This window comes from Penicillium taxi (assembly GCF_028828555.1).
Source record: "Penicillium taxi strain IBT 34144 chromosome Unknown utg000001l_segment0_segment0, whole genome shotgun sequence".
NCBI lineage: Eukaryota > Fungi > Ascomycota > Eurotiomycetes > Eurotiales > Aspergillaceae > Penicillium > Penicillium taxi.
Genome location: NW_026643203.1, coordinates 5,020,185 through 5,045,040, shown reverse-complemented (window position 1 = coordinate 5,045,040; position 24,856 = coordinate 5,020,185). Strand labels below are relative to the sequence as shown.

General features: G+C 46.6%; 9 protein-coding genes across 9 annotated transcripts; 5 read left to right on the top strand and 4 right to left on the bottom strand.

Moving 5' to 3' along the window:
- Positions 1–1,777: 1,777 nt before the first annotated feature.
- N7495_001820 (uncharacterized protein) lies at positions 1,778–6,697 on the bottom strand (the record flags this gene model as incomplete). The annotated part of the gene is made up of 2 exons (XM_057204490.1): positions 1,778–5,730; positions 5,794–6,697. The coding sequence occupies 2 exons, from the start codon at positions 6,695–6,697 to the stop codon at positions 1,778–1,780; spliced, it is 4,857 nt and encodes a 1,618-aa protein (XP_057068563.1).
- Positions 6,698–9,241: 2,544 nt separating this feature from the next.
- Positions 9,242–11,677, bottom strand: N7495_001819 (Zn(II)2Cys6 transcription factor; the record flags this gene model as incomplete). Its single annotated transcript, XM_057204489.1, has 1 exon — positions 9,242–11,677. The coding sequence occupies one exon, from the start codon at positions 11,675–11,677 to the stop codon at positions 9,242–9,244; it is 2,436 nt and encodes an 811-aa protein (XP_057068562.1).
- Positions 11,678–12,565: 888 nt separating this feature from the next.
- Positions 12,566–14,050, top strand: N7495_001818 (alpha-mannosyltransferase; the record flags this gene model as incomplete). The annotated part of the gene is made up of 1 exon (XM_057204488.1): positions 12,566–14,050. The coding sequence occupies one exon, from the start codon at positions 12,566–12,568 to the stop codon at positions 14,048–14,050; it is 1,485 nt and encodes a 494-aa protein (XP_057068561.1).
- A 516-nt stretch (positions 14,051–14,566) lies between these two features.
- On the bottom strand, positions 14,567–14,988 carry N7495_001817 (uncharacterized protein; the record flags this gene model as incomplete). The annotated part of the gene is made up of 2 exons (XM_057204487.1): positions 14,567–14,668; positions 14,731–14,988. The coding sequence occupies 2 exons, from the start codon at positions 14,986–14,988 to the stop codon at positions 14,567–14,569; spliced, it is 360 nt and encodes a 119-aa protein (XP_057068560.1).
- Positions 14,989–15,619: 631 nt separating this feature from the next.
- Positions 15,620–16,348, top strand: N7495_001816 (uncharacterized protein; the record flags this gene model as incomplete). The annotated part of the gene is made up of 1 exon (XM_057204486.1): positions 15,620–16,348. One exon carries the CDS (start codon positions 15,620–15,622, stop codon positions 16,346–16,348), a length of 729 nt encoding a protein of 242 aa, XP_057068559.1.
- Positions 16,349–16,592: 244 nt separating this feature from the next.
- Positions 16,593–17,552, top strand: N7495_001815 (protein-transporting protein BCP1; the record flags this gene model as incomplete). Its single annotated transcript, XM_057204485.1, has 3 exons — positions 16,593–16,670; positions 16,718–16,954; positions 17,007–17,552. 3 exons carry the CDS (start codon positions 16,593–16,595, stop codon positions 17,550–17,552), a joined length of 861 nt encoding a protein of 286 aa, XP_057068558.1.
- Positions 17,553–17,766: 214 nt separating this feature from the next.
- On the bottom strand, positions 17,767–18,733 carry N7495_001814 (chorismate mutase ARO7; the record flags this gene model as incomplete). Its single annotated transcript, XM_057204484.1, has 3 exons — positions 17,767–17,844; positions 17,891–18,542; positions 18,663–18,733. 3 exons carry the CDS (start codon positions 18,731–18,733, stop codon positions 17,767–17,769), a joined length of 801 nt encoding a protein of 266 aa, XP_057068557.1.
- Positions 18,734–19,313: 580 nt separating this feature from the next.
- Positions 19,314–21,551, top strand: mdv1 (uncharacterized protein; the record flags this gene model as incomplete). The annotated part of the gene is made up of 5 exons (XM_057204483.1): positions 19,314–19,406; positions 19,495–20,092; positions 20,153–20,362; positions 20,418–21,223; positions 21,276–21,551. Coding segments are annotated over 5 exons (1,983 nt in total), but the record flags the coding sequence as incomplete, so codon positions are not given.
- Positions 21,552–22,652: 1,101 nt separating this feature from the next.
- On the top strand, positions 22,653–24,635 carry N7495_001812 (uncharacterized protein; the record flags this gene model as incomplete). Its single annotated transcript, XM_057204482.1, has 1 exon — positions 22,653–24,635. The coding sequence occupies one exon, from the start codon at positions 22,653–22,655 to the stop codon at positions 24,633–24,635; it is 1,983 nt and encodes a 660-aa protein (XP_057068555.1).
- Positions 24,636–24,856: the final 221 nt, after the last annotated feature.

Sequence of the window (24,856 nt, the reverse complement as noted above, 5' to 3'; positions counted from 1 at the left end):
ATCTCACTCAGCCACTAGTATTAATTTCTTCTTCTCTGTGGTACAAGTGTGTGTAGATCTGATGGATCATATGCTCCCGCCCCTTGCTGGAGATCAAAACAATCATTCCTGAAGAATGTCTCACATGTCTATGAAATACAGAAGAACTCTTTTACGTCCCTTACCTGTTAAAATCACAGTTGTGTGTGCGTGCTCTGATCGCGCATTGATCACATAGGGTTCCAGGGGTGCCCTTGCCCTGAGCCCTACTGCTTTTTTTGGAATATAAAAATATTTGATAGAGATAGCCATGATGAGTTCCCATGTAGTTCCCGTCTGGTGAGGGTTCTCATCCTTCGGCTCCTACAGATAATTGCAATCAGGAATATCATTTCATACACCACTATCTATATCAAACCACCACAGACCATGATCGAAGACATTTTTATCCGTCAGAGCTTTTCTATAGAGATGAGAGAGATAATTCCACTTCCAAGGGTTGATTTCTTGAATTAGAGCGGATTACCAACCTCAGAAGTCTTCAGACTAATGGACAAGAGAAAATCTCATACCCTCCAGAGTCAGAGCCTTTTCGGAGAAGACGATACTATTTTATATTGTTAACCTTGAGAGCTAACTGGGAAATATCCTTGGGAGAATTGCCACTTAAAATCTAGTTCTTTTATTATTTAGCAAATGGTGGGCTGAGTTTTTTGTAGATTCTGATCCTTCTTCGTCCTGATACCATCGGCCATTGTATTTCCCTCATCCATGGGGTATAGGGTGGGCTGAATGTCGTTTTGGTCAGCGGAAGCTGTGGGATTTGGTTCAAGATAATTTCTCCATCGTCTATTTATCTTTTTTCGGAAAAGATAATGATTTCAAGGTTTTGTCGTTAGATTAATGTCGATACCACTAGACCAAAGTGGGGCACAGGACCAATGGTTCCGATACTGTTGGTTCGACATGAAGTGAATCTAGCGAGTTTTGTCTATTTAGTTACAGCGAGGATAAGATTGAATAACACACCTCTTACAACTTCGCATCGACGCACCTAGATCTATTCCATCGAGAATACTAGTTGCATATGCACCGTAATAACGTCACCGTTCCGACAATTAAGGTGAGAGCTCTCTACTCGATGCATATGCGTTCTTGTAGATGTGTGTAGGTCTGTCTGTTTCTAATGCTCAACTGAAAACTAACATACATTCGTCCCCACTTTTATCCTCCAATGAGCACCAAGTAAGATCCCACTCGAACGTTACCGTTCGTGCGTCCTCATTATACGTTCGTTGAAACGTATTCAGACAGGTTTGTATTCCATGGTTAGTAGAAGCATAGCGGCCACGCCGTAATTAGTTAGGTAATAACTAGGTACGACCGTCCTATTGAAACCAATCAGTCAGGAATACCACCGCTCTACATCTGATAGCATTCTAATCTAGTTACGTCGAATCTAATTATAATGCGCACATTGTCCCCCATACTTAAGATGAAACCCCAATTAAAATCCGCCGCACTACAGTAATTCCCGTGGATAGAGAAAAGCAATCTATGAATTGAGGTATTACAAACATTCCAGCTCAACATGATGAAAGGATGACAGGACCAGCACAATGATGTCACTGGAGCATCTGCACTAAAGGTCGTGTAATTCCAGACGAGCAGCTTGAAGGGCATTTCGGACATCTTCGAGCTCCTCACCTTGGATGTGGACGGCGTATACCCGTTCTAACAGTAGTTCTAAATTATCAATGTTTCCACTTTCGCAAGCATTCCGGAAGGCAGGTCCACTCTAGGCGTTGATATCGGCTCCCCGCTCCAACAGCAGTTCCACGATCTTATCGTATCCTCCACGATAGGCAGCTTGGAGGGCATTTCCGTGCTTTCCACTCTGGATGTTGACATTGGCTCCCCGCTCTAGCAGCAGTCCAACGATCTTATCGTATCCTCTAAGACAGGCAGCCTGGAGGGCATTTCCATGCTTTCCACTCTGGGCGTTGATATCGGCTCCCTGCTCTAGCAGTAGTTCCACGATATTATCGTGTCCTCTAAGACAGGCAGCCTGGAGGGCATTTCCATGCTTTCCACTCTGGATGTTGACATCGGCTCCCCGCTCTAGCAGCAGTTCAACGATCTTATCGTATCCTCTAAGACAAGCAGCCTGAAGGGCATTTCCGTATTCTCCACCCTGGGTGTTGACATCGGCTCCCCGCTCTAGCAGTAGTTCCACGATCTTATTATGTCCTCCACGACAAGCAGCCTGGAGGGCATTTTCGTAGAATCCACCCTGGGCGTTGACATCGGCTCCCCGCTCTAGTAGCAGTTCAACGACCTTATTATATCCTCCACGACAAGCAGCCTGGAGGGCATTTCCGTACTTTCCATTTTGGGCGTTGACGTTGGCATCCCAGTTTAGTAGTATTTCCACGATCTTATTATGTCCTCTAAGACAGGCAGCTTGGAGGGCATTTCCGTACTTTCCACTCTGGGCATTAACATCGGCTCCCCGCTCTAGCAGTAGTTCCACGATATTATCGTGTCCTCTAAGACAGGCAGCCTGGAGGGCATTTCCGTACTTTCCACCTTGAGCGTTGACATCGGCTCCCTGCTCTACCAGCAGTTTCACGACCTTATCGTATCCTCTAAGACAGGCAGCCTGGAGGGCATTTCCGTACTTTCCACTCTGGGCGTTAATATCGGCTCCCTGCTCTACTAGCAGTTTCACGATCTTATAATGTCCTCTAAAACAAGCAGCCTGGAAGGCATTTTCATAGAATCCACCCTGGGCGTTGACATCGGCTCCCCGTTCTAGCAGTAGCTCCACGATATTATCGTGTCCTCCACGACAAGCAGCCTGAAGGGCATTTCCGTACTTTCCACTCTGATCATTGATGTGGGCTCCTCGTTCTAGCAGCAGTTCAACGATATTATCGTATCCTCTAAGACAGGCAGCCTGGAGGGCATTTCTGTGCTTTCCACTTTGGGCGTTGACGTTGGCTTCCCACTTTAGTAGTATTTCCACGATCTTATTATGTCCTCTAAGACAGGCAGCCTGGAGGGCATTTCCGTACTTTCCACTCTGGGCATTAACATCGGCTCCCCGCTCTAGCAGTAGCTCCACGATATTATCGTGTCCTCTAAGACAGGCAGCCTGGAGGGCATTTTCGTGCTTTCCACTCTGGGTCTTGGTATCAGCTCCCCGTTCTAACAGCAGTTCAACGATCTTATCATGTCCTCCACGACAAGCAGCCTGGAGGGCATTTTCGTAGAACCCACCCTGGGCGTTGACATCGGCTCCCCGTTCCAACAGAAGTTCCACAATCTTATCATATTCAGAAGCAGCCTGGAGGGTATTTCTGTACTCTCCGTCCTGGCTGTTGGAATCGGCTAGTAATACTGAGAACTTATTGAATCCACCTAAGCAAGCAGATTGGAGAGCATTTCTGTACTTTCCACTCTGGGCGTTGATATCGGCTCCCTGCTCTAGTAGCAGTTCAACGATCTTATTATGTCCTCCACGGCAAGCAGACTGGAGGGCATTTCCGTACTTTCCGCTCTGGGCATTGACGTCGGCTCCCCACTTTAGTAGTATTTCCACGATCTTATTGTGTCCTCTGAGACAGGCAGCTTGGAGGGAATTTTCATAGAATCCGCCCTGGGCATTAACATCGGCTCCCCGCTCTAGCAGTAGTTCCACGATATTATCGTGTCCTCCACGACAAGCAGACTGGAGGGCATTTCCGTGCTTTCTACTCTGGGCGTTGACATCAGCTCCCTGCTCTAGCAGCAGTTCCACGATTTTATTGTTTCCTCCACGACAAGCAGCCTGGAGGTCATTTTCGTAGAATCCACCCTGGACATTAACATCGGCTCCCCGCTCTAGCAGTAGTTCCACGATCTTATCGTGTCCTCCACGACAAGCAGACTGGAGGGCATTTCCATATTCTCCACCCTGAGCGTTGATATCGGCTCCCCGCTCCAACAGCAGTTCTACGGTCTTGTCATGCCCATTTAATGAGGCCCACATGACCGGGTATGTTACTGTACTGTCAGGTGTGTTGATATCACTTCCATCGACATCGAGTATAGAGTATATCTCTTGTTCGTGGCCATTGAACGCTGCCAGATGTAGTGCACTCATCATAGGCGTTCTGTCGTATGGCCTAGCTGCCTTCCAAAAGATGGGAAACCATATTGAAAATGATTTCCCACTTACATCATATAATCGATGTATTCGTTCGGTTTCTTTTTGATATGAATCCAGAGTCATCTCTCGTACATGGCCAGCCCAATGTGCTCCTGAATATTCTAAGAAACTTTCAGCATGTGAGCCTGATTTGTCTTTATTATATTCTAAATCATCCATTAACAGGAATCTCAAACAGATCTGTGCCATTAGATCTTCCGCATCATATAGGCTGCTCCAGTATTTATAATTGAGATTGTTGAAACCTTTCTTAATGAGAAACTCCCTGGCCGTCTGATGTATGAGATAGATTTTTGAGTTGTGAGTAAAAATAAATAAGCCACATAGTTGCCGAAGCTTCTCTTCTAAATCAACTGGATCTAGTTCAGCCTGTTTTATCGTTTGCGAATCTGAACTAGTAGCAATACCCAGCGCAATGGCCATCTCTTGTATTGTCAGAGGACGCCGTGCCGCCACAATGATTTCCAAGACCTTCTTGACTATATCCATTTGATTAATTGGGACTCGGTAAAGGATTTTTTCATATGCTGCATTCACAGAAGACGGTACTAGTCTAATCGAATTCTCTTTAGGCCGAAGGCTGTGCTTAAAAGTAGCGCGGATGTCATCGATGGCTAGATGTAGCCAGAGATATGTACGATGACCCATTTGCAAAAGCTGATCTTCAACTTGTCGATGTAAATCTGTTGATAGTGGCACTGTTTCGGCAAGTTCTCTCGCTCGAATCTTTATCACTAGATCAATCTCTTCATGGATTCGATCATTTTCTTCCTCGCCTTTAAGATGTATTTGTGGGAAAGAATCAGTGATTGCTCGGAACTGATCTTTTATATGATCATAAGGACGACTAGTGACCAGAAATTTCAAGTATGTATCCTGTTTTGATGAAGATGGTTGGCGTCGAAACAAGTAGAGCTTCTCAATTAATCGACCCTGATCGATTTCACGACTTTCATCAAGTGCATCAAATATACAGATAGTTTGATGTGATAGATCGGCTGATGCAGCAGCTATAAAGATCCGCCAAAGCTCATCGACCTCTTGTTGTAGTCTCTCCCCATACTTTTCCCAGGACGGTATAGCATAGTGTAATAGACCAGGCCGCTGGCTAAAGAGCTGATGGAGGACTGAACATAATGCATAAGCAAGCTGATTTTGTTCGTCGTTGTCCTTAAAAAAAAAGTAACATATAGTCTTGACTGGATTAGAAGCTTCTAAGTAGTCGTCGATTATCGATCTGGCTAGCACAGACTTCCCACAGCCTGGGTCAGCCGACACCCAGAGGAGGTCGTTTTGTTTACTCTCCAACCAACAAGTATATTTAGGGCTCTGTAGGGCCCACTGACAGGTCCCTTCCTCTCTTCTCGGGATGATGTTTTTTTGCTGCTCGTAGCTGCTCGACAGCTTAAAAACTTGATGGCAACGCTTTTGCTGATCCGTTAAAGCTCTTATGACTTTCTCACGATGGTGTTGTTCTCGTTGATTATATGCTTGATCCAGCAATTTATTTGTTCCTTTTACTTCATCCCTTAATCCACCTATAGAGAATATATAAGTAGATAGCCATGATTAAAAGCCAAGGTCATGATAATTTCACTTACTACATGCATCCACCACTAATCTCTCTTGCGAAACACGTCCCAGTGGTATATATCCAAGTAGCTCTTTAGCATATGATGCTGCTGTTAATGCTGCATATCCTTGCCACTGTTTATTCTTATGCGAATCGGCGTAATCACATATCCCACGGATGATAATACAGGGAAAGTCCAGCATCAACCCGGCTGCCTCCATCTCAAAACACAATGCTCCAGTCTGTAGCCTTAACTGCTCCCGAGTCCATGCATCTTTGATGACGGCATTTCCAGAGGCAATAATACCGTAATGTGGTTGTGGATCGCTGCTATCGCGTTCACTTCTTGCCTCTTGCCATTCTGCTAGACACCCACAACAGGTGCTGGCAGTCGCTGGATGATTATGCTCAGGCTTAAACAGCCGATCTTGTTCTATGCTAGGTCGGCCAAAGCTTTTCTGGGTTCGTCTATTTCTTGCGATTGCACTAGTGAGATATTCCAGGAAGCGGGGATCATCCCTTAGCTCAGAAGCCCTCATCAAGTTGACTGCTGTCAATAGAGATCTGGGGGCGCTATTTAAAGACCCAATTCGATGGAACTCCCCGCCCGCACCGACTTTCCCCATATCATACTGTAGTACCCCACCGGTAGTGCCTTCTGGGCAGCTAATCACAACATCACCAAGCCGTATATCACGAGTAGCTGATGGAATCCCACCTCCGACCCCAACCATTAATCCAATGCGGAGTGATTTCGAAAAAGTGCGGACCATATTATTTGCGACAGTGGTGGCTGAGGTATTGCCATATTGTCCTGCAGGGAGGCAGGCGATCACAACGTTGTGTTGCCCAATTCGGCCCAATGTATAGGTATTTGAATCGGATATATCTTGAGAACCGAGAAGACCAAAGGTTTCATCCAGCATTTCCATGGCTGCGGCAGCTTCAATCGGAAGGGCACATATCCACCCGATTTGGAATGTTTCGAGCGGGGGCCTCAGGCCGTAGTTTATGAATCTGCGACGTCCAAGTTGACCCAATCGGTTGAACGAAATGGAATCGGAACAAGGATACTGTAGTAAGTACCGGGATAGTACTTTGAAACTGGAACCTGAAGTAGATGAAATAGAGAAAACAGTCTTGAAGAGTGGGTGGCCCGGGTGGGCCATCTCGGAGATCTGATCTAATCAGGATAAGAATAGAAAAAGACAGTTACAGATATTGATATGTTATCTGGGATATTTCGATGAGAAGAGAACTGTGATGGCATGGAAGATATAAAGGCCATCACCAGCCACTTGTCCAAATACAAAGGGGCGGCAAGAGATAACATACTATTGGCCAAGTGGAGAAGAATACATATGTGATATGTATTATCACGAAGCTGTTAGCTGAAAGAGGGCGTTACGGACCTGAATTTCTAGTTCGATGCTTGCCAATTTTGAAACCCTGTAGCTCAACAACGACATATACGATAGTAAAAATAATGAGTTATTCAGTATTTACAGGCAATTATGTCTAGTATAAATATAGAAAATAGTTGATAGACTTGTTTTTAGGGCTTAGTTAACACATTCGCCACCTAGCACAGTTTAATACAGAATATCCCCTCTTCAACCATCAACTACATATTTTCAACTCCATTTACAGTATCTCTCTCTACACAGTGACTCCAATTCGATCAACCACTCCTAAGCTTCATTAGAAGCAGCTCTCTCGCGATGAACGCCTTAGAATCCTTGCTTTTCAGGAAGCAGGGAAGAGTATCTCCTATATTATGGAGAAGATTGGTTGTTCACGAGGCCAGGTTCGCTATACCTGTAAACATCAACGCATTACACCCCAGAAGAAATATCGTGCGGGACGTCATTCAAAGCTCTCTGATGAAGAGATAGATGATGTTATTAAGTGGATCGGATCAAGCTCCCATAATCGAATGAAAAGCTATGATCTAATCTGTCACCAACTCTGTCTTCCTATATGTGGTGAAACTCTTCGAATTTATCTTAAAAAACGTGGAATGACCTGTCATCCGGATGTTGAAAAACCACCACCTGATAACCCTGAATGCTGAGCGAAACATCTTTGGTGGGCTGCTGAAGCTCGTAAAAATTGGACGTTAGATGATTTTCGTAAAATATCTGAACTGATGAGTGTTTTGTCTGATCTGGCCGGTATCGGCATCCTTGGATCCTTCGTTTTAATGATGGGATGTATCATGAGACTGCTGTAGAACAGCAGTCTTCGCAACAAAAGGGCTTTATGCTATGGGGATCATTTAGAAGCAATATTAAAGGACCATCCTGTGTATGGCGACCATAATGGGGCTCTGTGAGTTCTACTTGACTCTGTCAACGAATTCTACCTCTAATATGTCGTTTTATTGTTCTGCTCTTTACTTATGGTGTTGATGTATTATTGATGCAGGATGGTGCTAGATGTCATTGGTCTCGGTTTACACGTGGTATGCTCTATGAGTATGAGATTAATTATACTGATCACCCTCCATACTCTCCCGATCTGAATCCTATGGAGAATGGTCATATATTAAGGATTGGATGTCTGTAGAGTTTGGCTTAGAAGATATGGAGCTTTCAAGATTACCAGATCATATTAGAGAAGCTTGGGATTGGTACCACCATGGATATTAGAAAGCTATATTCAATCGATGCTTGACAGAGTTAAGGCTGCTATTGAAGCAGGTGATGGACCAACTAGGTAATAAATGTATTTTAAAACAGAATATTACATTGCAAAGTTTCAGATTATACAATATAATACAGGCAGAATATATTTTTTTGTAAAGGGGGGGGTATATCATCCACCTCTAACTGAGATGGTCGAATTATCGCTGTTCGGAGACATTTCACGGATACCGTGCATTTGAGAAACGACCTGATGAAGTTGGACGATTCAAGAGCCAAATGCAGGATAATCCAGTCCATTGTGCTATGGTGGCCTAAGTTCGGCACCGCTACATAATGTGTGCTCCGTCAAACAATACCTCGAGATTTTGCGAAAAAACAAGGTGACATGGGTAGCTTGGAGGAAGAATGGTACCCGGCAACATAGTCATATTTGCTACGATAGTAGTCTGCAAAATCCAGACTACCATCCATACACCTGGGTAGAGTTATGGAATTGGCTTTCTGTGCAATTGAACAAGCGGCATGTTCAACCCCTTACGAAACGAGCATGTGAAGATAGATGGCAGGAGATATTTTTCTAATATGTGCAATCTTAGACTCGTATCTATATATCGTCTTAGACGAAAGAGTCCAAAGATTCAACTCGAGAATCATATTAACAAAGCGAAAGACTGGTATCATGTTCATCAAATATCATCCCTAATTGCCGTGGTCCAATAATATCCATATGGTCCTGCCACAGAGAAGAGAAACGTGCGCAGCGTGAAAGTTTCAGGTCCGATGCTGGCAGGGTATAATTATGTGTTCTTGGAAAAAGGGGCCCAAGGCTTATGCCACCATATATTCGCCATCACCACGTTTTGCCTGCATAACATGGGACCAGCGGAATGCGTGGGCGGTGATGGATGAACCGCTTTTATCCAGTGGAGGGGGACCAAATCCAGAAGGGTAGATTGGATGGGAAGATTCGTCAGAGTGCTCTGCCCAGATCCTTTCCAGAAGGTCTAGGCAGGAAATGTTATTCACGAAGCCAGAGTCTTTGGAGATGTCGTTGCAGCGGTCCCGAATAGTGGCACGGTGGTTTTCTTGGACACATTCTGAGCCTACAATGAAAAGCGGCCAGAGTAGGTAGACATCTGACTGCACTGCGCAGAGACAATGCATTGCCAGATGTACGAGATGTTGGATACGCGGATGTTGTGATGGAAGACCTGGTTCTGCGAGGCGTTCGCAGTAGAGAAGTGCTGCGTGGCGGAAGCATTCGGAAATCTGGTAGACATCTTGGAGATTTTCCTGCGCCACTTGGTACGATTGGGAGGGAGAATATTCTGGAATGAAAGTTGGAGGGTTCCAGGCGGTATTTGAGGAGGATGGGGATGGAGAGGGAATCGAAGCTACGGATGGTGGGTCAAATCGCCAGGATTCAAGCCGCTGCCGTAATGAGTACCACTCCGTCCAGAATTCCGGAGATGATGATTTTCGCGCCTCGTCGGTACTGGACGGGGGTGTCGGCAAGGAGAATCCATACCCACTGTTTGTCAATGAACCCGGTGGAGAAGATGATGTGACAGTATCCCATCCGGGGAACAGCATGTTTGGAGGGAGCGAGGTTGATTGGAGTGTGAAATCAGCTGAGCGAGATTCATTGGGCTGCTGATTCTGACTGAGAACGTTCAGACGTCCCAACTGAGAGATCATTTTGAACAAGCGACCGTCACAGCCTGCTAGATTTTCCAGACCCCACTCGCCATCAGTCGTTGAAGTAATCTCCAAGCACTTACCGCGAAGTTGAACATCGCGATCGTTCGTAGTTGCAGTCAGCGTATCCAGCCAGGAGAACATACGGATGATCCATTTGAGGTCATCCGTAACAATAGAAGAATGACGCATCCGAATGGCCAGCAGCCTTGTCACTCCAGCGAACTGGGATTTGAACTCGGCAACTCCCGTATCACAGCCATGAAACAGACACAGAATCAAAATAGTCGCCAAAACTGAGTCAGAAAGCCTGCGCTGTGGATCTGCTAGATCGGCATTCAAAGCCTTCACTGCCATGCCGCGGTGATGGTTTTCCTCCCGAGCGTAGCCTTCTGGAACTGAAATGCCATATCTATCCTGAAATGCCTGGTCGGTGAGAGCCCGATGGGCCATAGATGACATACGCGCAGGTAGAGTTCTCTCTGTTGACTGGCCGTTTCCTTGTCGTCGTCGTCGTAAGTTGTTGGTTGCCAATGTAGCGATCGCCTCTTGCAGGGCCTCGCTTCCCATAGCCAAGCGTAGGATCTGGGTCCGAAAAGGGTTATTTGGGCTATCAAAGGCCACTACCATGGGGGCAATAACCTCGGTGTAATAACTGATGAGGTATCGGAGGCGCGGCGTGCGTCCTACAGCCCTTGCTAATAGCATCTGAGAGTAAGATGGCGAATGAGCGGCACCCTGAATCATAATATTCTCATGATTCTCATGATCGTGACTTGAGATCTCTTCATCTGCATCCTGTTTTGCAGTTGTATATTTCTGTTCTAGTCCTTCGGTCGCCACGGGCTGACAGATATTTGCTTCGATAGGCCAGATATCGAAGGTAGTGGCCTCCGAGGGGAGAGGAGGATACTCCATCAAAGCTTCTGGGTCGAGAATAGGACTCGGGCCATTTGAAACCATTGGTCGACTGGGAAGAGGAAGTCTATAAATCTGAGGTGGTATTGAAGGTGCGTTGGACCATGTGTGTGGATCCGGCATGTCCATCGACCATGATATGCCATTGGATAAATCAGACACGTTGGACCCATCTGATGGACGCCGCAGATCAGAGTTAACAAAAGTTACCCCAACTGTATTTGTCCCAGAAGATGCGGTGGTCGGAGGATTGGAGGGCAGGTGTGAAGGCTGGCTCTGAATCGGAGGAAGTGGTATCTGCTTCTGCTGCCGCTGCTTTTGGCCCTGGCGTTGGTTGCTTGTACTTTTAGTTGTCGACTCCATCACTGGGAGCTTTTGGCCCCGAAGCTTCCCGCGACTGGCAACTCCCATCCCCCATGTCAAAGTTGTTTTGTATCCCGAACATTCGTGGCCAAGGTCCAGACACTGCGAGCAATACGGACGACGTCTGTCGCATTTTGTTCCCCGTTTGGCACATGTGAAGCAGTCATCCGGGGCACCACTGACCACAGTCCTCTTTCGTCGTTTTCGAATCGGTGCCGTCGGATCTGTCTTGCGGGTCTTGCCCTTGGACGAAGGTTCCCGGGCCTGTATTAGATTCTCAGTCATGATGTGAATGAATGGCAGGTACCCTGCAAGGATTCCATCTGGGGTTGAGAGGTTGAAAGTGGTGCGGTGTAGCTTGAAGAAGTATTTGCGGCACGGGTGGATCTAATAACGTCAAGAACGTCAAGAACGTCAACGGTGGTGGGTCTGATGGAAGAATTGGATTAGATCGGATATTCAATCTCTCTATATTTATGATCGATCGGAAGATATGTCTAGTGAAAAGTAGGGATTAAAAGGGGGGCAGATGAGGAGGTTAAAAGTGGGAAGAGAAGAAGAGAGTCGGGGTCTGCGCCGTTAAGTGGAGACTTCCCCAGTGGAGGATGATCAGCACATTTAGTTCTGCTGACAAGATATTAGGAATATTCGATAGTTGTTACAGACTATTTATGACCTAAAATATCATTAGTTGTTAGTATAGATTTGAGTATATACAAAACAGAAATAGAATTAAAATATTACAAATTATAGGCCATAAGCTTACAGTAGCAATTATTCAGGGTTAGGTAGAGGCTATTAAGATCGAGGCTGAATATTGAAGAGTCCAGTCCAGATAAAACCCGCGATACTATCTTCATTCCTTCAAGAATTAGCTCCAACGAGACCAGTCTATCGTGTTTAGTCACGTTTTACGAGATTCTAGTTTAAAAAAAAAGTGAGATGATTGTCGCCAAGAGTCCCGACGATCTTCACTCTCCCCCTTAGCAACTACACTTCAATATCAATCACCCTCAGAACCACTTCCAATTGATCCATTCAAGCATGACATGTCAAGAAATGTCAGGCTGATTCACTAATTCCCCCTTATCCTTGCCATTCCTCTAACCACCCCCGAAACAATCGGCATCGGCTTTGATTGGACTTTCCGACCCCATCGGCTTTTACCACACAATGGTTGTATTCAGGCCTGCTCGGGCGAGGTCCATCCTGCTGATCGCATTCGCCTTAATCCTGGTCTGCACTGTGTATCTGTACTGGACCCCAACCAGCGCGTCATCAACGGTTTCATTAGTCCCAAGCACTGCCTTCGAAGTACCGCTCGTCGAACGCCAGAAAGATTTCTGGAAAGTCATTCATCCTATACTCGAACGCCATAATCCCAACTGTACTGCGCCGAAAAAATTGAACGATGCCGGTGCCGTTGGCTTCGAGCGCGTCAGTGATGACATGCCGCGGCCCGACTTGACGACCTTGAGTGAGGAGGACCAGAAGACCATGGAAGAAGCACATGCGAACTTTGTGGAGGACATTAAACAACTGCAAGAAAAGAATGCGCTCAAGTCTGCTCATACTCCAGGGAAGCGGGGGCTGGTTTCTACGGCTGGTGGGACCTACCTGCCTGTCTTTGTAAACTCGCTGCGCATGCTTCGTCGCGCAGGGTCTACCTTGCCCGTTGAAGTATTTATGAAAGATGCTAGCGAGTTTGAGAAACAGATTTGTAACGAAGTGCTGCCCGAGTTGGATGCGCGTTGTCTAGTGCTCGGTGATGTTCTCGGCGGCAAGGATGCGAACGGAAAGGATCCCATTTCGCACTACCAGCTCAAAATATTTGCTGTTCTGTTCTCCTCTTTTGAGGATATCGTCTGGATGGATGCTGATACCTTTCCTCTGGGAAAACCGGAGGACTTGTTGGACGCTGAGCCCTTCACGTCGTCTGGGTTGGTCACCTGGCCGGATTTTTGGGTCTCGTCGGCTTCTCCTCTATACTATAAGATTTCTCGTCAGGAGGCTCCACCCATGTCCGCTCGCCAATCCTCCGAGACTGGTGCTTTCCTAGTCTCCAAAAAGACGCACATGCTGCCTCTGCTACTTGCGGCGTATTATAACTTGTATGGCCCATCTCACTACTTTCGACTTTTGAGTCAAGGAGCTCCAGGAGAGGGTGACAAGGAGACATTTCTCCAAGCGGCTACTGCGGTCGGCGCAAGCTACTATGCCGTTTCCGAAAAGGTTCAAGCTATTGGACATCAGAACGGAGCAAAGCTGTCCGGGTCTGCCATGGCCCAATCTGACCCACGGGAGGATTCTGTTCATAGATCGGATCCATCCGCTCCAGTATCACACGTCTTCTTTATCCATGCGAACTATCCTAAATTTAACCCTGGAGAGAAAGTCTTTGGGTTGGCCTGGGAGACCAAACCTACTTTGAAAGAAGACGGCTCAGATGGCCGAGCATGGACTGCCCCGCCGGACACAATCCAAAGATTTGGCTATGATGTGGAGAAGAATTACTGGGACGAAATCAAATGGGTGACCTGCAATCTCCAATTCAAGTCGTGGGAGAAAAAGGCAGGTCTTTGTCAGAAGGTCGAGGACTATTGGAAGAATGTATTCGCTGAACCGCATGACGATGATCCAAAGTTTGAAACCGTCTGATAGGCTTGCCCTTTTTGACCCGTAGAAAACAGCCAGTGTCTGGCACCCATGGCCGCAGTGATACCTCACTTGTGTGCCTCGCTATACGTCTAGCCGTCTCATTTCGAGTTCAGGTACCATATAATGCTTTGATGTTGAACGATGGCATGAACTTGGTCCTCATTGTGCCTCGACTATATGGATTTTGTTATCTAGCGTCATTTATCATGTATATTACAGCAATCGACCTCTTCGTCGCACATAATCATAATTCATGACATATATCTTAACAGATGCAAGTTCATCATCTCGTGAGAAGAGATTAAAACTATCCTTTGAAGGTTGCGCTCAGCTCCTCATGTTGAAGACTTTTTAAAATTCATTTCTTCACATGTTTGGATGCTAAAGTAAATAATTCATAATATACAATCCATGATCTCATTTCAAGCCCTGGAGATTCATCTAAAGCCATTTGACGACTAATATTTCGCCAACAAGTCATTTTCGTTGTCTGTTCATAACGTCATATCTAGTAACTTAGTGCTTCTGGCCCTTCTGACGAAGATACTGCTCCTCCTCAGCCTGCAACTCGGCATCAATCTTAGCGCCCTTGGATGGCTCATTACCATGCAATTTGGCCTGGAAACGAGATCGAATTAGCAATTGCGAAAGTGTACTTAAATGGGATGACTCGGACTTACAGGCTTGGTGGGATCTTGCTGGCTGAACTCGGCTTCCTGGTCGTAAACGCCGTTGTGGTGGTGAGAAGAGTTAGGCTTTCCCTCCTGGGAAGCGAGCTTGTTGGCAATTGAGCGCTGGTCCTTTGAATCGAGGTTCTTGTGGCTGTGGGTTTGGCCCTCTTCGAAGCGGTTGCGCTGGTCGAGGTCGGAGTGAGGCACGTTGCGCTGATCGCCGGCCTCGTATAGAGAAGAGTTACCAACACTGGATGAACCGTGCATACTGTTTTTTTTTTTTGGTATGATGGATTTGGTAGTAAATGAAGAGAGAATTAATGTTGAGGAGAAATAGATTATGTTGGCTGTGTTGCTTTTATAGCATTCGAGTGCTCGATGTTATACTTGCCTATCATATTGTGATGTCATGCCGGAGTCTCTGAGATCATAAATATGGGCCAAGGTCCTGAGTGGCTAATAGTGATCATTCATCATCCTATCAAATTATATTGGAAATGATGAACCATGTTGCATCAGACTCATTACTCAATCAAGGCAGAAGTCATTGATATGATGCATTCTTGAAGCAAATTACATGGTTGCCCCACTGAAGCATTCTATTTCTCCACTTCCAGAGCTTTCGATTTCGATTTCGATTTCGATTTCGAGGTTCGTTTCGCTTCCTGGTCCATGCGTTTTTCATGAAATCATTTTCCCACTTTGAAGACCAATTAGGCCAATTGGTGGTGTAGTTGGATCTGCACCACTGCATACCCCCTGGATAATGAACAGCCTCGGCTTGACCGGGTCGCACCTGTTTTCCCTCCACATTCAATTAAACAGGGCATTTATATTATCAGCGCAAAGATCAAGACCGCGATTTATGAACCTCAGCAATTGCCATTCGCATGCAGCAATGAGTACCACGCCCCAGCCGACGGTTGAACCCCGCTTCCAACAACTATTCACCGAGCTAGAAACCCGCTTCCAATCAACGAGCTTAGGTAGCGATAAATGGTATATTCTGGCTACTTCCACTCTAGCAGCCAGTCCAGACCCAGAGAGAGCAGACCAGCTATACCTGCACCTACTCAGTCAACCCACTTACTCGACGTCACCAGCCAGACAGGCTCTGATCCGTCGTCTGCGCGAAGCTCTCATCAAGGCAGTCCCTATAGTAGGTGTCTGCAAACCTCTTGAGGCAATCCTGGCTATCAGCAAATTCGAGCGTGACGAGGACAAAGACTACACTTTCACTCGGGAGAATTGGCAGTGCGACCAGGCCAACCACGATCGCGGGACTGCTTGGCTGCAGAAGCTATATTCACGAAACACCTCTGGCACACTGGATTTGTTTAGTGCCCATAAGGACTTTGCGTGGTTGTCGACTGAGATCACGTATGGTCTGTATCTTTCTGATCGCCAGGTTTTGGATGATGTTGATACTCAGCTTGTCGTTCTTCCTGGGATCATGAGTCAGAATTTGCCGAATGAGACTCATTGGCATATTCGTGGAACAAGACGGTTGGGGATTCCTAAAGAGGAGGTGCAGGTTATTTGGGATTGTGTGCAGCTTGTAGCTCGGTTCTTTGATGTCAAGTTGAATAAGGTGCCTACTGTTGAATCAGTGGAATATGACATTTAAAGCCAATCTCCATAAAATAGAAGTAAGCATTGGAAACTACTGTATGCTCTGATTTGAAAGATCCAGGTATAAATCGAGCATCTGGTCGTATTCACATTTTACACCCCGTCCTAAGTAATCTCGAGGCTATTCAGAAAGAAATCTTGATAAGCGATAAGCGGGAAAAAAGTTCAAAAGCAGCCGTGGGGCAACAAGCTCACATCTTCAATCCTCAATTACATACTCATCAATAATCAAATACACAATGGGTAAACGCAAGCAAGACCTCGGTGATGTGGCTATGGGTGGCACGAATGAAGCAGACGGCGACAGCTCTGACGAGGTATGCCCGCCCACCGGCGCAAAGATTCACCAACCTAACCTCAGTAGGACACTGACATGGTCAATGTCGACTTTGAATGGTTCGACCCTCAGCCTGCTGTGGATTTCCACGGCCTCAAGAACCTTCTTCGACAACTGTTCGACAACGATGCTCAGATTTTCGATATTTCCGCCTTGACCGACTTGATTCTGTCGCAGCCCACTCTCGGATCAACGGTGAAGGTTGACGGAAATGAGACAGATCCATATGCCTTTTTGACCGTATTGAACCTTCAGGAGCATAAAGTCAGTGTATCATATTAAATCGTAAATAAGCCTCCATACTAACAGCCCACAGGACAAACCCGTTATTCAGGACTTGATCAAGTACCTCTGCGGCAAGGCTGCCGCCAACCCTTCTCTCTCCGCCTTGAACGATCTTCTCTCCCAGGACCCAGTGCCTCCGATCGGTCTGATCCTGACCGAGCGCCTCATCAACATGCCTCCCCAAGTCATTCCGCCCATGTACAACATGCTGCTGGAGGAGATTTCCTGGGCGCTCGAGGACAAGGAACCCTACACTTTCACTCACTACCTCGTTCTATCAAAGAGCTATAAGGAAATCCAATCTAAGCTGGATCTTGAGGAATCGCGGCCACAGAAGAAGTCCAAAAAGGGCGGCGACTCTGCCCAGCGATTCTTCTTCCATCCTGAAGATGAAATCCTCGAGCGACATGCTCTGTGCTCTGGAGAGTATGCTTACACGCACAAGCAGGACGACGGCCACTCGGACTCCAAGCGTGCTTTCCAGGAACTTGGAATTCGTACCGCTGGTAGCTTGACCCTCGTAGATGGAGCCAAGTTCGAGACTGCGGTCAAGGCACTCACTGAATTCATGAGCTAATCCTCAAGTAAAAAGGAGTTTGGCAAATAAACCATCCAATGTCTATTTGCGTCATGTTATTTCATGTCATTTACGAAAGTATATATCTCGCTGTTTTTTTTTTTTTTTTTTTTTTCCTTAGCTCTAAGACTCGCTCATCCCCTGTCCTTCAATTGATTCTATAGATGCCAATGAGCCAAAAGTTCATATATTCATGATGAATCAGTTCCTCTTTCTACTCCCATTGAGTGCCCTTCAGACGCTGCATGAGATATTCAACCTCGACAACCTTAGTCAGTGGGATAACAAATTCCTGCAATCCATTAGCGCTGCCTCAAATACCCTAATAACCTTCTTACCTTGTACATGGCAACGACGGCATCAATGTTGATCTTTGGCCCGTTCGAATCCGGGAAAGCAGGATCAGTACCGTAAGTCTTCGCCTTCAGACCTAAACGCTCAAGCACCTTAAGCTCAACACGAGCATCCGTAATAGCAGCGTCAATACCATCGCGGTCCTCAGCCTTAATCAGACGAACGAAGGTCTCTGGGTCCTTTCGGAATTTGGCCTCTGCAACGAACTTGCCAAAGTGAATTCGACGCGACAGCGCCTGCAAACAGGCGACGTCGCAAGTTGCTGTGGAACCATAATTCTCTTGCGTCTCGCCGCGGTCCTCACGTCCAAACTGGAGGCATACGGCTGGTAGCCATTCGTCAATGTACCTTGTCTTGATAAGGTTGTTGACATTTACGTCATTGTCGTGTAGGATGTGCGGGTACTGCAGCGGTTGCAGGATTGGTTTCTCGACTGCATCTTTGAAGAATGGGTATTCGTCTGGAGATTCAAAGCGACGCACGCGCGACTGCAGTCTTTCTTGTTCACGGAGTAGGTAGTCTAGTAGGCTCAGATCGGTACTTGGGAGCTTTACCCCTCCTGGTTGGTAGACGGTCTTGTTTAGAGGGAATTGGACTCGTTCGATTAGGTGGAAGGTGATTGTATCCTCTAGTCGACTTTTGTTCCGTTAGTCGAGTTTCAAGTTTCGAATTTATTGGTGTGGAGAGCTGGTTGGTAATCGCAACTTCGCAGCCTGGTGAGGTCTTGATTATGGTGGAATGGTGGAATAAGCTTACATTAACTGGAAACGGATGTTAGCAAGGTCGAGTGCCTTGGAGGCATCGGATAGATCAATGACTGTATCCATAGTGTTGTTGTGTGGGAAGGGATGGTAGTGTGAGAAGTCGGGCATAAGAACATAAGAACTTTTAGGTTGTACTAGTTCCCAGTAGACGGCTGGCTTTATTTATACGACATCTAAATAATGATGATTTGAAATGAGATTTAGGTTTATTTTTTTGGATTAAGCAGGGGTTCCCTGCACGTGAAATACTACTTACTATATTGATCGAGTGTAATAAATGTTTGTTTTGCTCGAGCTAGATGCGTTGTTAACTGTGTCCGGTTTTGGAGAGATACTTGCACGGTACCGAAATCTCAGTACGAAATGCTAGATCTAGCTGGTACCAACAAAGTATCTGTACTAAATTCCACTAAAAAAAAGAAAATATAAGAAGCACCTTGCAGGCCTTGCAGACTTACCTCACATAAGTTTTTTCACATACTTGACCGGTCAATTTGGGTGATATTCAAGGGTGTAAAGTACCATACTTGCTGTACGGCTCGTACCCGCGGAACGCGGTAAATCATCGCGTGAACTCAAATGACGATCGTCTTTCCTACAACCTCCGGTCTCCAAACAACATATGGGTCTTGGTTGAACCAGGACACCACTTCTTATGGCGAATCATCGCAACGACTCGCCCTCCGGTCTATCAGATATTGAAGAGGGCGACGGCCTGCTCGGAACCGGACTGACGGTAAGCTTCTTTTTTTCTCCGTCATTGGGCCAAACCACCCCTCATTGACTCATGTGAGCTCTTTCTAACTTCTCTGTTATGGGAATAGACCCGTCATATCGAGGCATTCGGCCGTACAGTCACCTCAACCGCTGGACACTTGATCGGACCGGCTGAACCAAACGGCACCCATTATCACAATGCTATAAGCGATATTCACCGCGAGTTGCGCAGGCCGACGACGCAGCGCAAAGTCTTTTCATTGACTCAGACAACTGCGACTGATCTTGTCCGGTCGAAGCTGTCGACGAGCGAGATTCAGTCTCGAGCCCTCTCTTCGCTTTCGGACGACCTCCTCGCCAACATTCCCGACGATACCAGCTCCTACTCCCTGTTCCAAGGCTTCCAGGCTTCTCTCCCCGAAGATGACCCCTCACAAAAACGATCGCGGCGGCGCAATTCGAAAAGTACGAAGCGTTTGAAGGATGTCGAAAAAGGCGGCACTTTGACTGCGGGCCCGGTTGCGCTGAAGGAGCAGCGGAAATCGCTGAGTCGGCGATTGGACTTGATGGGAATTCGGAAAAATATGTGCAGTGCTGAGATTCATGAGATTGACAACAAGATTGCCAATTTACACAAAATGCGTCAGATCGTGCTTGATCGATTAGCGGGTTTGGAGAAGGACGAGGCGTCATTGGAACACGATCGTGAGTTTGCAGCTTCTACGATGCGAATGGTTGCTTTTTGGCTAATCTGGTGAATCGCAGTCACGGAACTCGATAACAAACTCGAAGACCTAGAGGAAGAGGTGGAGACGCCTGAGCTATCTGTCACAGCCGAAGCCACCAAGTCTTCGGAGGGCCAGGAAGGCTCAATTACGTCTAGTGATCCTGCCATGGATGCATCGTTCATGTCAGAATCGATATACGAGAAAATACCTGCATCGTCACCGAAAAGTCTGAGACAACGTTCGATACGTATGAGAATCCACTTTAGAAACCCAAACAGAGTGAGTCGTTGACCAGAAAATAGGAAAACGCTCGATGCCAATCCTCCATGAACATTTTGCGCCAGGATCTTTAATCAAGGAAGTCAACGCACACACCGACATGATCACAGCAATCGACTTTGATTATCCCTTCGGCACTATGGTCAGTGCCGCATTGGATGATACTGTCCGAGTTTGGGATATGAACGTCGGTCGATGCACAGGATTTTTGGAGGGCCATCATGCCTCCGTCCGTTGTTTGCAAGTGCAAGATAATATAGTGGCTACGGGATCTATGGATGCATCTGTTCGCCTGTGGGATTTGAGCCGGGCTCGACCCGCAACACGAGACAGTCGTTTGAACAACCATGAGCGAGATCAATTGGACGACTTTGACGTTCCTTCACCTGCTTCTACTGCCTCTAACCTGGAGGACTGCCATGTGTTTTCATTGGACGCGCATGTCGACGAAGTGACTGCCATTCACTTCAAGGGTGACACTCTCATTTCCGGCTCTGCTGACAAGACCTTGCGACAATGGGATCTTGTGAATGGGCGTTGTGTGCAGACCTTGGATATCTTGTGGGCGGCGACCCAGTCATCCTCTTCTATGGGTGATGGAAATTGGCGACCATCCGGTCGTCTTCCAGATGCATCAGCCGATTTTGTCGGAGCTGTGCAATGTTTCGATGCTGCCCTGGCCTGTGGTACTGCTGACGGTATGGTACGTCTTTGGGATTTGCGCAGTGGCCAAGTTCATCGAAGCCTAGTGGGCCACACTGGTCCCGTTACATCTCTACAATTTGATGATGTGCATATGGTGACGGGTAGTCTTGACCGCAGCATTCGGGTAAGCATTTCAATAGAACTCTCCTCTCTACCATTTACTGATACTCGATTAGATCTGGGATCTCCGTACCGGCTCGATCTACGATGCCTACGCATATGACAAGCCGATCACTAGTATGATGTTCGATGCCAAGCGCATCGTGGCTGCTGCCGGTGAAAATGTCGTCAAGGTCTATGACAAGGCTGATGCTAATCACTGGGACTGTGGCCCTGGTGTTGGCATCGATGACCAGGGTCCAGCTCCAGCGACAGTCGAGCGTGTCCGGCTCAAGGACGGATATCTCGTCGAGGGACGCAAGGATGGCACGATGGCCGCCTGGACGTGCTAAGCTGAATCCTATAGTTAATCACTGCTCCTCCAATCATTGCTGTATTCTTCTTTGGGGTCTCTCTTTTTCCCTCTCTCTTCCCCTGCCTCATGCCTTCTACCCGTTGTATAGTATTCCCCCCGTAGAGAGCTGGATGGAGTGGTGGGAGTATAGTTATGATTCAACTTGTACTACAACAATTCCAATTGATTCTTTCAAAAGATACCAGAACAGCAGGTAAAATATTAAAATATTGAGAAAAAAAAAAAAAAAAAAAAAAAAAAAGGGTTGAATGTGTCTTTGTATACTTCATTGCTTTGACGCACAAAGAGACTCGGTGGAAAGAACAAACGCAAAAAAAATAAGAAATGAGGAATAAAATATTTTCAGTCTCCAAACGATTCTCAAGTCTAGCTTTCTTATTCTATTCTATTCTCTCCTGGGGTTATATTTTTCTATTTCTTTTCCTCTCCACGTTCATAGCGTAAATAGTATACAGTGAGTATAGATAGCAGAGCCCCTTCCGCTAATCGCGCCCGGATCCACCTTCAAGTCACGTCGCGTTCTCGTTCTCGAACCTCTACACCTGACAAAGTCCAACACTTAATATCCCCCAGAATCTAGTTCAGCTGGATTCAATTGATGGTCCAAAGATAATATTCATGCTTGCAATTGCATCCCCTGTAAGTATCGCAGAAAGTATCATGCGCTTGACCGAGGCGCAGTCCCTTGCCCTTCGTATTTTCATCTGCCTATACCTACCTTTCCACTCTCGACCCTCCATGTTAGTTTGTTCTTTTGTCTGACTTGGTCTAGTTTCATTTGTTTCTTTCATCTCATCTGGACTGGGCTGACCTCGGTCCGCAGAGTGGCTTGTTTCAAGTCGTCTCTCAAGGTTGACTCGCAACAGTATGTGGTACTTTGATTTCACCTTTGATATCAACAAGCACATTGTTTGTGCTTGACTTTCGATTTATCTTCTTATTATAATCTTTTCCTTCTTGTTTATCTACTGCTGTCATCATCAATGGCTGACTCGCGTGATCGAGTTGATACCCTTGTTCCTGTCTCTACCTTGATTGAAGCAAAGATATCCAAACTGAAACTAATCAACCCGTACAGATGCCTAGACGGGCGAAGGTAGATCCTCGAGTCGGCAAAGGATATGTGCTTGAGGAAGAATCGGAATATGATGTCTTCATGGACCAGGCAAATAGGGCTGTCCTACCTAGTGTTCCTATCCGCGAATCTTTCGGCTATGGAGCCCAGGGCCCGGTAGCTATGCCAAAACGTGCTATGGTACTTCCAACCAAGAATCTGAAGCAGATGGCTCGCGCGATAGATGTCACGAAAGAAATCAGCGAGAAGAATCATATAGCCAAAGCCCAGGCCAAAGCTAAAGAAGGCGGTCGACGCGTTAAGCGAGAGCCCACCCCCGATGAGACTCAGCTGTTCGACTCACTACGAGAGGCTGCTGAAAGGGGGGAAAGAGACAGTCCGACGCCTCCTCCCCCTGTTCCGCGCGCCGTGTCTACTGATCCTAGCTCGGAGGCTGAACCTCCGCAAAGACGGATGTCCATCCCAAATACTCCCCTTTACCCATCACCACTCAGACGAAATGCGCATGAAACGTTACTTCATAGCACTCCAGATCGTGAAAGCTCAGTTGATAACGCTTCCGAGATTTCTTGGAATTTGGAGCGCGATGTTCATGAGGACGACCTACAGCGAACAAGACCAGGCAAATATCGCGGAGTCAATATCTCTGCACCTCCTCGACGTCCGTCTGGTCTTGCAAATCTTGTTCAAGAGACAATCGAAGAAGAGGAAGAGGAGGACGGGGAGGAGGAACGCCCACTAGATCTATATGACTCTGATCAAATAGACCATGTGGAGGGGTGGACCTCACGAGTGCGAACAATCGTTCCCCAGATTTTCCGCTCTGAACCCAGGGAGAAGACTCCTGAACCGACATCTCACAAGGAGGGGCTAACACGTCAATGGCTTTCGGCAGTTCAAGCTGAAACTCAAAATAGACGACCGTTCACGATTGACTGGTCTTCCTGGATACGAACTAGCTTTATCGTACTATTCTCCTTGTTTCTGGCCATTTTCATTCACAGTGGACTTGCAAGTGAACTTGCAGGAAAGCTTCTTCCATCATTCTCATTCGACGATTCTCATTCGACGATATCTCCTAATATAACTGATGCGGCAGTTTTCCACAGCATGCGAAGTCAGATTTCGAAAATGAACTCGCAAGTGACTTCCCTGTCCCGTGAGCTAGTCGCTGTTCAAAATGCCCGCGGCTCAGCCCCTACTAACGCCGTGCCTATCGCATTCTCTCCTCAACAACCAATGAACAAGATCAACTTTTTGTCAAAACCCCTAGGTGCTATAGTTGACCCTTACCTCACCTCTCCCACCATAGGTCGTGACTTCCCAGAATACATACACTTCCTGCTCAAATTCTCTCCGATTAAACCTCGGACTTCGAAAGAACCCATCGCTGCTCTGCTTCCATGGCAGGAAGTTGGAGACTGTTGGTGCAGTGCTCCGCACAACCACAACGGCGAGTCTCAACTCTCCGTTGTACTCGGTCGTGCCATTGTGCCCGAAGAGGTCGTAGTCGAACACGTTCCCTTTGGAGCCACTTTAGACCCAGGATCCGCACCTCGAGAGATCGAAGTATGGGCCCGATACAAGATCAGCCACCCAAAGCGGTCAACCTGGTTTTCAAAATTCGCTCCATGGAGCTCGACGAGGAAGTACACGCCCATCGAAGCCGCATCTAAAAATGAAAATCCCAAAGACGACGTCCTATCTGACACTCTTCACGACGTACTGATGAATTCCCTTTCCATCTCAAACACATTCGATTCACCATCCGCCTATTCAGACGACCCATATCTTGGCCCCAGTTTTTACCGCATTGGAAAGTTCGAATATGATATGAGCTCCTCCCATAACATTCAACGATTTGCACTGAATACTGTCGTTGATATCCCGACTATTCGGGTGGATAAAGTTGTGTTTCGGGCGAAGTCAAATTGGGGCTCGGATATGACTTGTATCTACAGGTTTAGATTACATGGGCATATCTAAGTAACTGCTCTATTTATGACTGTGTTTCATTCTTATTTTTTCTATTTTTCAAGTTGCTGTCCGAGGCGTGCTGATTTTAAGTGATGATACCTTGCAATTAGCGCTTTTCCATGATAGGAGTCGGGATGTAGGATTGGTAGAAATTGAATACCAATCTTTTTTTTATCTTTTTTTTTCGAAGTCACTTCTATCTAACTTTCAATGATCTACTTGATAGTAGT